Source organism: Lepidothrix coronata, unplaced genomic scaffold (genome assembly GCF_001604755.1).
Source record: "Lepidothrix coronata isolate B3197 unplaced genomic scaffold, Lepidothrix_coronata-1.0 Scaffold24, whole genome shotgun sequence".
Classification (NCBI taxonomy): Eukaryota; Metazoa; Chordata; class Aves; order Passeriformes; family Pipridae; genus Lepidothrix; species Lepidothrix coronata.
The window spans coordinates 2,623,934-2,637,189 of record NW_016690204.1 but is presented as its reverse complement, the minus strand read 5'-3'; the positions used below and the strand labels follow the sequence as shown (position 1 = coordinate 2,637,189).

General features: G+C 51.2%; 1 protein-coding gene across 3 annotated transcripts in view; it reads right to left on the bottom strand.

Annotated features, from left to right (window-relative positions):
- The window catches only part of MGRN1 (mahogunin ring finger 1), a 52,927-nt gene extending 42,351 nt beyond the window's left edge, over positions 1-10,576 (bottom strand). For all 3 annotated transcript variants that reach the window (XM_017809084.1, XM_017809086.1, XM_017809087.1), the window contains exons 1-2: positions 10,457-10,576; positions 2,406-2,524 (exon numbers count right to left, since the gene is read on the bottom strand). In XM_017809084.1, coding sequence (XP_017664573.1) covers positions 2,406-2,524; positions 10,457-10,544 — 207 coding nt within the window. In that variant the 5' untranslated portion in view covers positions 10,545-10,576. The remainder of the gene's footprint in view (positions 1-2,405; positions 2,525-10,456) is intronic.
- Positions 10,577-13,256: the final 2,680 nt, after the last annotated feature.

Genomic DNA, 13,256 nt, shown 5'->3' with positions numbered 1-13,256 from the left:
AACCCCCATTCCATAACCCCCATTCCATAACCCCCATTCCCCGTCCCCTGCACCTCTGGGGGGGGGAGGGAGAACATGGAAGGAAGGAGGGGTGGGGGGAAGGTGTTTTTAAGACTGTTTTATTTCTCACTCTTTGGCTCTTATCCTGTTAGGAATAAATTTAAGTGCTATCCCCACTTGGAGTCTGTTTTGCCCATGAAGGTGATCAGTCACTGACCTCTCCCAGCTCTCATCTCTACTCATGAATCCTTAGCTGTATTTTTTTCCTCTCCCCTCTGTCCAGTTGCAGAGGGAGAGAGCAGCTTTAGTGGGTACCTGGCATCTGGCCAGGGTCAACTCGCTACACAGATAAACCAAGCATTTTTCAGGATGAAAATTCTGCCCTGGCCCAGCAATTGGGAGCACACATTTTAAGAAAGAGCATTTTCACAAGCTCTTGTTCTGCACCCTGAATTCCCAGTCAGGAAAGCACTGCCCTCACAAGCTTTTGTTTCCACTAAAGAAACCACCTGCAGCTTGAGCAGAAGAAATGCAGCTCTTTCATGTGTGTTACAGCATGCAAACAGTGATCTGACTGCTAATCAGCCCGGAGAAGCCCTGGAGTACTGGGGGAAACTCTTTCTATTCTGAAACAATGGGGCAAATGTTCTGCAGAAGAAAAGAGACAGGGATAGGGGGCCTCTTTCCATTCTACAGTCAAGAAACCTTCTCTCACAGATTGTCCTTTAAATAGGGACATTATTGCTTCAGACTGTAATTCTCCCTACAGGGCACAGAATCTCTGGTGGGAAATGCAAAGGAACTGCTTGTTGTGGTGATCACAACCTGTACAGCTCCAGACCTGCCTGCTGGGGCCCAGGGACCACCAACACACATTTCTTTAGAAATGAGGAGGCAAGTACTCCCTTACTCCAAAGCAAGAAATGGGCCCACATCCAGAAAACAGTTTTGCTGCTCTGTGTTCAAGTGTGGGTTTTTTTTTTCCTTGAAGATTAATCAGAGCTGCCAAAGGGCTTTAACTTTACATAGGCAAACTATATTCCACAACAGGTTCCTCTTAAACCTACTTGGCAAACATCCCATGGTGTTAATGGCATCTCACACACTCCCCTCTGGAGAAGTGATGAAATTCAGTGCTGGGATGTCAGCAAGGAAACCCACGCTGAGACATGCAGGTAATTTAACCCTGCAGAGTCAGTCCCTGCAGCCACAGGCACTGCACAGGGGATGTGTGAGCACCCCCAGGCCTGCATGGCACTGATACATCCAGAACAATTTCCAGCTTCAATTTCCCTCCTTGCTAATTCTCTTGCCCAACTACACTTCCTGCTTGAACAACGACTTTTCCAGGTTCTTCCTTGTCCTGCCCTGCAGAGTCCTGGTAACTGCCTGTGGTGCTGAGAAGACCAATGACACAGCCTGAAGGGGAACTCAGAAAGCAGAATGTTCTTGTCACTGTTCCAATTCAAACTCTGAGTCATCTTGCCTCAGTTTCCCCCACCTGTAAAACCAGAGTGACCCCAAACTGCCTCTGAGCACTACAAACATAAACTAAACAATGGTCACGGCTTTTCTGAGGAGAACCACAACTACAATTTTTCATTTCCATGTTTTGAAGTTGCAGAAACAAAGCAAGCAGTTCTTTTCCCTTTCCTCTCCAGCACTCTGCAAACAACTCCAAACTGCTCCTACTCTGTTACCTTCTGGTTCTTTTTAAAAGCAGTTCTGAGAGGCAAGAGAAATCCAAAACATAACACCTGCATGAACTCCTATCTGTCCTTCACAATGGTGCTATGCCTTTGTTCAAGAACAAGCACTTGAGCAAGCAGCTTTTCACAGTCTCACAGACATCTGTGGACACAGAAATACCTCTGTGTTCCACCTGGGAAAACTAAAGGAGAGAAGGAGAGACTTTCTGAAAGTCACAAAGTTACAAAGCAAACTAAAACACACCAAATATCAAGATTTGTCTTAACCCTGCCCTGTACCCAGTCAGGCCACTCATTTAGGAAAAGAACAGCACATGCTGAACACTGGCTGCAAGCCAATTCAATATGCCCAGGAGCTTTGGGAAGTTCAGGCTCTGAGGGTGGATCTGCTTCCCAGCCTTCTCTACAGCCTGTTTTACACTTGCTCAGGCAGGCAGGCAGAATAAGTCTCAAATTCTGTGCTCCTGAGTCCCTGTCCTTCTTCCCCCACTTGCTAATTCCTTCTGTCCTAAGTGAAAATAAGCCTAGAAGGGGAATATTGCTTAGGAAAACTCAGCTTGGATCTGAACAGACTGGAATGACACTCCCCAAGCAGCATGGACCCCCTTAGGTCTGTGCCATCCTCCTCTACAAGCCCTACAAGGTTTTCCAAAACAGGCAGGAAACAGAAGAGTAAAACAGAACACAGGGACTTGCCTGAACAGGTCTATTCCCGAGGAAGTTCAGATCCATGTTCTCACCAAAAAGGTAGCCCTCGGGGTGAGGGGTGTCAAACTTCTCACCTCCCATAAAGAAGTGACTTGCAAAGTAGTTTCCTAGAAAAAAAAGCAAAACACAAGGAAATTAAAACAATAACAAAACAAACAAACAAACAAACAAACCACCCCCCAAGTTTAAAATGAGTGGTGCTTCCCAGATAAGTCTGTACAGTTTTTAATCCACAAGTATAAAAGAGCACAAGACACAGAAAATACTTGCTAATTCAGTCTTTCCCTGTACTACTGAGGGCCACTGCCAACAGTAGGAGCAGGGGAATAAACAAAACAAAACAAAAACCTGGAATAAATCATTACAGTGGAGATAATTCCATTTTAACTTGTTTTCCAGAGAAGGGGCAGGGAGCAGTAAGAGACAGCTCCTTCCAATATTGCTCCATTCTGATGAATTCTTCCTGTTTTCTCCACTTTCCAGTGTAAAGCTCAGTCCCACAAACACCATCAACCTGCTCAGAGAAGGATGAGGGTTCTTCCCACTGCAAAGCCTGGCACAGCCAGAGGGGCTCCTTCCCTCCCCTCTTTCACTGCCATATCCCAGGCAAGAACCACACAAAACCTTCACACCCTGATGCTGAATTTAATTAATAACACTATCAGCTCTAAATGCAGAAACATGAATTTCTGGAAGAGATACACAGGGACTAATTAAAGGGAACTTCAGCTCTGAAAGTTCCACCACGAATTCGTTTAATTCATCTCTAAGGTGATGCACTAAGGTTCAAATTTCAGGAGATGAAGTGTGTGCAAGGTCACTGGGATTCCAGAGCACTGGATTAACTCCAAAGCCAACAGAATCAACTCAGGTGCATGAGAGCACCACAAACGCAGCTTCCTCCTAGAAAGACTCCAGGAAAGCACTCTCAAACATGAACTTCACAGAGCTACAATTTCAGAGACATGAGTATCAGGAGAGAACTAAAATAAAAGCCTGCATCCAAGTCACTTCCCTTCAAGTTTCAGAGCGGGGGATAAGAGAACTGAGCCACATGTACATTCACTTCCCTGGGTGCAGTGCACAGACAGCATAAATCTGTGCTCAAATGAGCCATTCCAGAAGCAGTAACTAATCATCTGAGTGGCTGTGGAGGCACTCTGGGGGGATTTGCAGTCCCTCTAGGCAGGAGCAAGCATGATTACTCTGAAATGGAAGCATTTCCATGAATGGCTCTGTTTTTTCCATTAAGGCTTTTTTCCTTTATGCTTCAAGAAAGGCACAGATGGCAGGGCCCTAATGACGACAGTAGTGCTCAGCTTTGCTGAGCTCAGCTTACAAGCATCCAGATGTTTGTAGTGCTGAAACACAGTCCTTCTTTCCAGTACAACAATCACCTTCAGCACAGGTCCACAACCCACTTAGAATCAGACCTACAGAGTCAGAATAACAAAATCACAGAATCACTGAGCTTGGAAAAGACTTCTAAGGATCATCGAGTCCAACCTTCGACCGATCACCACCTTGTCAACCAGACCAGAGCACTGAGTGCCACATCTGGTCGTTCCTTGAACACAAATGCAGGTGTTTCAAACCACAGGGAATCTTTTCCCACCCCTCCCAGAAGCAACAAATTAAAAAGCTGATCTGCATATAATCTCCAAGCACAGCCAGCCTGACACAGCCTCTCCAGCTGAGATACACCACAGTGGTTTATGCTCACACCGGTTCTGAAGAGCACGAGGGACGCTGGGGGTTAGGAATAGATTTCACATTTTATGTGGGTCAAAGTAGCATTATGTTTTGGAACATTTTATTTGATTAACTGTGAGGACAAGGCTTGTGCAGGATGTCTCAGTACCACAGCAGCTGGTTATCTGGGATCAGACTTGGAGAACTCCCTCATATCCATTGAATGAGACAGAAACAGAGAATCACAGAAGGGTCTGGGTTGGTAGGGACCTTAAAGCCCATCTTGTTCTACTCCCTGCTATAGGCAGGGATACCTTCCACTAGCCCAGGTTGCTCCAATTCCCATCCAACCTGGCCTGGACACTTCCAGGACCGGGGCAGCCACAGCTTCTCTGGGCAACCTGTGCCAGGGCCTCACCACCCTCACAGGGAGGAATTTTTTCACAAATATCTAATCTAAACTTACTCTGTGTCATTGTGAAGCCATTTCCCCTTGTCCAGTCACTCCAGGCTCTTGCAAAAAGTTCCTCTCCATCTTTCCCATAGGCTCCCTTCAGGTCCTGGAAGGCCTCAATTAGGTCACTCCAGAGCCTTCTCTTCTCCAGGCTGAACAATCCCAATTTTCCCAGCCTTTCCTCCCAGCAGAGCTGCTCCATCCCCCTGATCATCTTGGTGCCTCCTCTGGACTCACTCCAACAGCTCCCTATCCTTCCTGTGCTGGGACCCCAGCGCTGGAGCAGCACTGCAGGTGGGGTCTCACCTGAGCAGGGCAGAGGGGCAGAATCTCACCCTCCTCTGCTGCCCACGCTGTGGGATGAGCCCAGGATATGGTTTCAGTGCATCTCCAGGCAGCCTCTCCAGCACCTTGGGATGAAAAGGTCTCTCCTGTATAACTGGAACAACATCCAGACACAAAACTAGCATGTTTAAGTCACCTGCCACACTGTCATTGTTCCACTAAGAACTACTTTAGGGATCTCTAACAAATTGTTAGGAGTTTTCACAAATACACTCTCCAACACAGCAACTGGAAACCACAGCTGCAGTTCCACGTTCAGACTGAACCTCTTTTCATCTTCTAAGTCACCTCCTTCAACGTGAAGGATGTTGTTTTTTTTTCCCCAGAGGCACTTCCCTCAAAAGCAAACAAGAAATGCAGTCAGTGCCAGCCACAAAGAGCACAGGGAAAATCACTCCGAGAGCTCCTGGTGAGCAGAACAACCCCTGGGCTCTGCCAGGGCCCCTGTACAACACAAAACCTGTCACGAGCTCAAGGTCTCAACAGCCAAACTAACGGACCAGAATGGCAGCAAACTGTCTCCACAAATTTCTAAGACGGTTTTCAGCAGCTAAAAAAAAGATATTCTATTGCAAGCTTTCAGAAACCAGTTGCTACAACAAGACACGAAGTTCAGAGCTCTTAAGGTAAGTCTAAAGTTATGCATTAATCCTCTCAACCACTGTCACAAGCAACTCACAGTTTGCCCAAGTTGAAGACAAAACACTTTAAGGAAGCACTTCTGTAAATATCACATGAAGGACTAAAAGGAAAAGGAAAATTTGAGACAGAAAATATGAGGCATCCTCTTTTCCGGTCACTGAGACATCCACACATTTAGGATTTTTAGTGTCTCTAAAAAGCTTGTATTTATTTTCTATGCATTAGAATCCTGCTGCAGCTCCACCTCTAGGTTCCATTTCCAAATCCACTACAAAGACAGCTTTAGGATTTTAGCCAGGCTGCCACACCTCTTGAACCCTGTTCCCACAAGTCCCCTCAGCCTATAAAACCACCTTGACCTATCTTAGGCAGGTGTTGCAAGGCCAGCTTTACACAGAGCTCTGTAGCTATGGGCAGAAGGGGGATGCAAAGTGCCATCCTCTTTGGCAGGAAAAAAAGAAAAGCAAAAAATCCTCGGATTAACCCTCCACAGAATTGCTACAAATCCTCCAGGAAAATGCAGCGACACACTTACCAGGAGAAGAATCATACATAAATAAACAAGGATGGAATAGGATAAAAATGCCAGAGCAAAAAATAACTGTGGCTTTAGTTCCCCAGAGTAAATCAGGACAGAACACAGGGGAGCATCAGATAAAAGAGAACAGGAATGGGTGACACTGCTGAGGTCCAAGCAGTGGTTTTAAGAGAAATTATGGTGGAAAACTTTACAGTGGCTGGAAAAACAGCACTGGGACACCCAGAATGGTCAAGTCTGACTCAATAGTTTGTCCCATGCAAAACCAAACTGGAACCCCAGGCTCCTCCTTGATGCCCATCAAATGACACCAAAATAGTGAATATTTATTACCACATAGTGGTGGGGGTTTATTATCATAAAGGCACCAGCATTAAGCACCAGACTGCTCCAGTCACAATTACCTCTCCCTAACCCAGCATCCTAATCCCACGTTCATGCAACCCCAACACATGGCTGTGATACAGGAGTGACACAACACCCTACAAGAACCAGGAGCACAGAGTCGACAGCACAACTGTAACCTCAGCAAAACACGGGCTGAGTCGCACAACCTTCATTAAGAGAAAGCAATTAATGTCCATTTAGGCTTCTCACCATGAATACAATTAACAGTGAAGTGACAGAAATTGAGTTCCTTTTAATTACTCAGCCAGACACTCCACCACAGCACGCCGAGGGAGGGACTGTCAGGCACAGCCTGAACCAAGATCCTGGTTGGATGAGGCCATCCCACCTTCCCCACCACCCATCCCTGCTGGGCCACCAAAAGCCACCACGTAGCAAACAGGAATGTGGCTCTGAGCTGAGATAAATATCATCCAGCAACAAACTTGTAGCAAAATCAACTGGCTCTGGTCCACGAGCGCTTCAGTGTGGTGCTCAGGAGGAGCTGGGGAGAAGGCAGGAGGGAATGTCCCGGTCAGTGGCAGGTGGTGGTGGCTGTCACCAGCTCCAGGACACAGCAGGAGTAATGGAGAGACTACTCCACATGCTCTGGGGAGAGAGTGAGGAACAACAGCTCTGTGTGAAATACAGGGACGTGTTCCTGTTGTGACAATGTCACAGCACACATGGCTCATGAGCCGGGAACAAGGTGATGGACTCCGGGTATTCCTCTCCTATTTAAAACTGCTCCTTCTTTGATTAAAGCCTCATTCCCAAATAACACACCAGTTCAGCTTCAGAGAGGAGTAATCTCCTTTTTTTCCCCTCCCAAAAATCTCCAGGGAATACTCTTCCAAGAGCTTACTCCAGAGGAGAAGAGGCATCCCAAGGGCAGATGCTCCTTGTCCCGCTCCAGGCTGCAGAGGAGCTCAGTGGAACAGGAGTGGAGCTCTTGAAGGAGCTGTGGGAAGCACTGGTGCATTGCTCACTGGTTCTAAAGGCATGTGATACCATATGCACAAACATGGATCCTTTCACTGCCTCAAGCACAGAAGCACGATGGAGATCATGACTGTTCCTTGCTAAAAGGGCAAAAAATTACCCATTTTTAGCCCGTTTCATGGAGGCTCTTACTCTTCTGTACAAAGTGAGCCCTTCTTCCAAATGGTCAGGCAGGCACAACGCCAGCACCGGCTCCACAAAGCAAGAAATTCTGGTTAAAAGGTACCAGAAAAGAGGGCTCAGAGAAGGGCCACAGCAGCCTCAGCCATCCTGATGCAAGAGGGTGTGTGCTGACGATCCACACCCAGAGCCTTGAAGGAATAAGCAGGGCATTTTCAGAGGATTTTTGACTATAGAACTGCATACAACTTGCAACAAAGCTGTCACACGACCTGTGGATGCCTCACTGGGGACTCTGGCTCATACAGACCAAAGTGGATTCCACACCAATCTGCTCAATGCTCCCCAGAGCACGTGACTGACCCGGCAACGACCACATCAAAAGTCAATAAAGGAGAAGTGAATATTCACCTCTGCCTTTGCCACCAGCTGTGACTCAACAAGGTGCCGTCACTTGGAACCACCTGGTACAGTCACCGTGTTCCTTTCCACAGGCAGGTTGGCAGAATTACAGCCAGAATACCTGTGTTTAGGGTTTATTTCCTTGTACAACGTGTTCTTCTTGCGAGGGGGTGTGTTTGCACCCAGCAGCTGATCAGGCATTCACGGTAAGTCGAGACCTGCTCAAACCAGAGACTTGGAGAGACAGAACGGAAAAGGTGAGGGACAACCCTCAGTGATGCACAGGGCTCCAGAGGATGGGTGACCTCAGGGAATGCTCTCTCACCACACCTTCCAGCTTTCCAGACGTAATCTCAAAGCCAGGAGTGTGTGCCAGGCAATGGAAAACTGGCTTCTTCCAGTCAGGGCTCACAGCGACAGTGTCGAGTTAGAAATCATTAGCGACCATTTGGCCTGAGAACATTTTGTACTGCTTCCAGCTTGCTTCCCAAAATCAAACAGAACCATACTCGCTCACTCCCAGTCATCCTCACTGTCAGGCTTTGCACCAGCCATAACCAACCTTTCCAGCTCCAAGACAAACACACTCAGGACCAGAAGGGACAGTATCCTTCTGAGGAAGGGAGGGGAGCTGCCATCCTACACAGCCCTCACTGTTCTGGGCTTTGAATCTCCACCTCAGAAGTGTTCACAACCTCTTCCTCTGCCTAGAACCATCCTGAGCTTGAACAGCTCTTCTCCCTCCCCAAAGTCAAGACGATCCTTGTTAGATAAACTTGAAGAAGGCAAAAGAGAAAGAAAGCCCTGGCTTAACACCAGCTTTCAGAGGGAGCATGACTAAGTGCCACAGAGAATTAATTAACAAGCCTCTAATTGTATCCAGAGCCTTTGAATGAAATAGCAATATTTTTATTGAATCAGCTGCTTGAAAGCATTGGCTGTTCCGTGTTACAAGGGAGGTATCACACGTAGAACAGTTTTTGGCAGCATTACAGTCAACAGACCCCTTCCAGGATGCACAGGAACATAAAACCCAACCTCAGGTGTGTGATGGGGTTACCCTGACAAGCCCAACACATCATTAACTTCTAGTCCAGGTAAATATAGCAGCACAGAAACAACAGGAAGATGATGTGAAAGAAGCAGTTTAATGTCCATTGCATATGGTGGTTACAACTAATCCACTCCATATCTAAAATTCTGTCACGTGCAGATCCTGCTGCAGCCAAACAGCCAAATGACATTTGCCTTTCCCTGCAGCCTGAAAAACTAGTTCCCAACCCCCTAAAAAATCAGGTTGTATTTTCTAAGAGATACAACACAGCTGTAGGATTTTTTCTGGGCAGGCTTCCCCCCTTCCATCTCCTCCACACCACCATTCCTGCTGCAGGCAGCAACCTGCCACAAAACAAGGTGTAACAATGGCAGGACTCTGACATGACCCTGCACCCCCTCCAAAGCAAGCAGGGTCCTGGCTGTGTCCATCACACAGCCCTGAGGATGTCACAGCCAGCAAGTCATGGGACACACGCAGGACTCGAACCTCTGAGCAAAAAGTCTTTGTACCTGTGAGTGAGGGGACCCAAAATGCTACTCTGCAAATTCTCCAGCCTGCCTGGAAAAGCCCTAGCAGAACAGAAACTTAGAATAATTTATAAGTAAATAAACACTGTAAGGGGAAAAAGCACCCGAATTTCCCTGATGACTCATTTTGTGAGAAGTAAAACTCTTCAAACAAGTTAAATCTGGCCAATTTCAAAAGTCACCCCCAGACAAGGTGGGTCACGGGCCCACCAGTGGCACTGACAACTCTCCAAGCTTTTAGGACAATTCCCTGTGGAAAACAGACACCCACTAGGCCGTGTCGTCCCAGGTCTCTCCCAGGTGAGAGCCACTGCCATTCTAAGGAGTTAAAGGGGGTTGTCATGCCGGAATTTTTCATCCTATGTTCCACCAGACCCAGTTTTGTTCCGTGTCCCCATCGAACTCCGCCGTCGCTTCCCCTTCACCAGCAGCAGCCGCCGCGCTCGCCACTGACCGACAACCTGCTCCAGCCGCATTCCCAGAGAATTCCCAGCGTGGGGAGCAGAGCCCTGTGCACCCCCAGTGACCCCCCCAGCACCACGGGGGACCCCAGGGCTGCGCCGGGCGGGCACGGGCAGAGGGACGGGCACTGCTGACCCCGGGTCCGGGGCACGGGGCCCTCCTGCCCCTCACACCGACCCGCACCGGGCACACGCGGCCCCGGCCCCGGCCCCGTCCCCGGCCCACGGAGCTCCATCCACGGCCTCTCCGCCGGGGAGGTCCCGCAGGGCCCGGGGCAGAGCCAGAGCCATCCCGGGCTGGTGACAGCCGCTCCCGCAGCGCCTTCCGCGGCTGTCCCGCTCGGCCCGGGGGGCACCGGGCCCGGCCCGGCCCCCATCCCCGGTCCCCATCCCCGGCCCCCGCGGCCCTCACCGGACTTGGGCGGGTAGCGATAGGCCGAGTTGGCCTGGATGTCGATGTCCTCCACGCCCGCGATGCGGCGGCTGAGCAGGGAGCCCATGGCGGCCGCGGCGCGGGGGGCGCAGAGCGGCGGCACCGGGGGCGGCACCGGGACCCGCACCGGGACCCGCACCCACGGCGGCGGCGCGGGGCACGCCGGGACTGCGAGTCCAACCGCGCCCGGACTACAGCTCCCGGCAGGCACCGCGCCGGCGGGACCAACCGCGGGGGGGGACGAACCGCGGAACGTACCAAGGGCGGCGAGGAGGGGGGAGCGCGGGTGCCCCGCTGGGAGGGGGACGCTAAGGAGGCACCGGGATGAGATGGGATGGGATGGGATGGGAGGGGATGCAAAGGAGAGGAGAGAGGAGGGGATGAGGAAGGGATGGGGTGAGGTAGGGTGGGATAGGATGGGATGGGAAGGGGCTGGGGATGGGCTGGGGGTGGGAAGGGGAACAGGGGTGGGAATGGGGATGGGATAGGGGTGGGAATGGGAGTGAGAATGGGGGTGGGATGGGAACAGGAAGGGGCCTGGGGATGAACACAGGGCACCCTGGATGGGGAGGGACACAGGGATGGACCCGGGGATGGGCACAGAGAATACCAGGGACACACCTTGGATGGGGAAGCCCTTGGGAGCTTGGCCAGGGATGCACAGAGAGGATGCTCAAGGACACATTCTGTACAGGGATGCCCAGGGAAGATGGATGCCCAGGGAAGATGGATGCCCAGGGAGCTTGCACAGGGATGCATGGGGGGGAATGCCCATGGGAGATGCCCAGGGACACATCCTGCACAAGGAAGATGCCCAGGGAGACACACCTTGCAGAGGGATGCCCAGGAACACACCCTGTGCAGGGATGCACAGAGTGTCCATGCTGGGATGGAGGTGTGCATGGAGCCTGCAGATCCTGTGGGCCAGCTGGGGTAGCCATGTTCCTCCTGGGAAGTTTGGCATGGGAATCCATTATCCAGGCCAGTTCCCAGAGGTGGGACCTGCTCCTGGCTGAGGCTCAAAGCCAGCAGGAGAAGAGGCGATTGGCCTCCCACGCTGCAAGACCTTGTGACATTCCCACAGGGAAACCTCTCCTGTGTTCTTCCCCTCACAGATAATCCATGCAGGAAAGAAAACAGAGATGTCTGAGGCTTGGATGTGAGAGCAGGGGATGACTGGGCTGACACACCATCCCGGAGGATGGCATGGAGGAGGAGGCATAAAAGAGCCACCAATGTCCCAACACTGAGTCCTGTCCCCTCTGGCACCAGGGATCAGGGATAAGCTCCCCAGGCTCGGCTTGTGAAGGGAGGCACCTTCCTGCACAGGTTCTGCAAAGAACTGAGGACCCAAATTCTAAATCCCAGGGAGACATGAAGGAGCAGGGATGGCACGTGTGAAATGTCTTCAACTGGCCTCAGGAGCAGGGGAATAGGAGAGGGCTGGGACACAGGGAGAGGAGACAGGGCAGGGAGCAGAGCCTGCCAGCACAGGAGCATTTTGTGATAGCGAGTGAGCGGGCGGTGGGTGGAATTTGCTGGCTGTAAACACAAACTAAAACACACCCAGCGGGAATAAGCAAACAACCTCGAAGGGAAACGTGCTTCCAGATAGTTATTACCCTTGCAGCTGCTCTGGCCACCCCGAGTATGGCCAATACAAGGAGCCATACAGGGCACAGGATGTCAGGGGAACAGGCACTGGGGGTGAGCACAGAGCAGGACCAGACCTCACTCTGCTGCATCCCGTTGTGCAGCAGGGTTGGCAAGGACAGGGAAAAGCACAGAATTAGCAACCAGTCCTGTTGGCCAGCCATGAAAACTGGGTACCTCACACCTGGCACAGGGAGCCTTGGCAGTAACTGTGCCGGGGTGCTGCCTGCTGTGTCCCCCAGGATCCTGCTGGCACCCAGAGAAACAGCACCTCTTGCTCAACCAGCCTCTCCCTGCAAGGGTTTCTCGTGACAGAAGTTGCACAGAGAGGGAGGGGAGGGATGGAGTCTGCTGACCCACACGGTGACACTCAGCCTGTGTGTGCTGCCCTGGAGCTGTCTGGCTGCTCTGTGCCTGCACAGCCACCAGTGATGCTCCTCAGGGATGGGAACAAGCCCCCTGGCAGCAGCGGGGTGACAGGAATAGCTTGTGTGCCACCAGCAGCCCCAACCCAGAAGGGTGAATCCATAACCCCCCAAGGCCTCACTCTGCAGCTTATCTGGGGCTCAGTGCTGGAGCAGATCTGGCACAGCAAGGATCTCCATCTCCCCATGCCATGCTGGGGTCTGTTTGCCAGCTGGCAGCCAGCTGGCCATGAGCCTGGGGGCAAAGCTGAGCCGTGTTCGCACCATGAGGCAAGGCAAGGATGGGAATTTGCACAGGGACAGAAGATGAGGGTCCTTCGCCCTTCCCTCCCACATCCTGAGCACCAAGAGCATCCTGCTCTTCCCCAGCCCAGTGAGGCACCCGGAGGGAACTGCTCCAAATCTCTTCCCTGAGTTTTTTGGGGGACAAAATCACAGAATTCTAGAACATTTTGGGTTGGAAGGGACCTCAAAGATCACTTAGTTCCAACCCCCAGCCCTGTTCTCTCTGCAGCTGCCCACCAGGAGCCATATGGGTGAAGCAGGGAAGCCAAGAGCAGAGCCAGGTCCCGCAGCACTGGGCTGTGGGGTGGCAGCTCTGCCCGGGAAGCTGCGCCAGGAGGGTTTTGTTCGTGCAAAACCTCCACCAGCGGGAAGGTCCCTCCCGGGCCACTCCGAGAAAGCCCTAGGGCCCCGAGGGC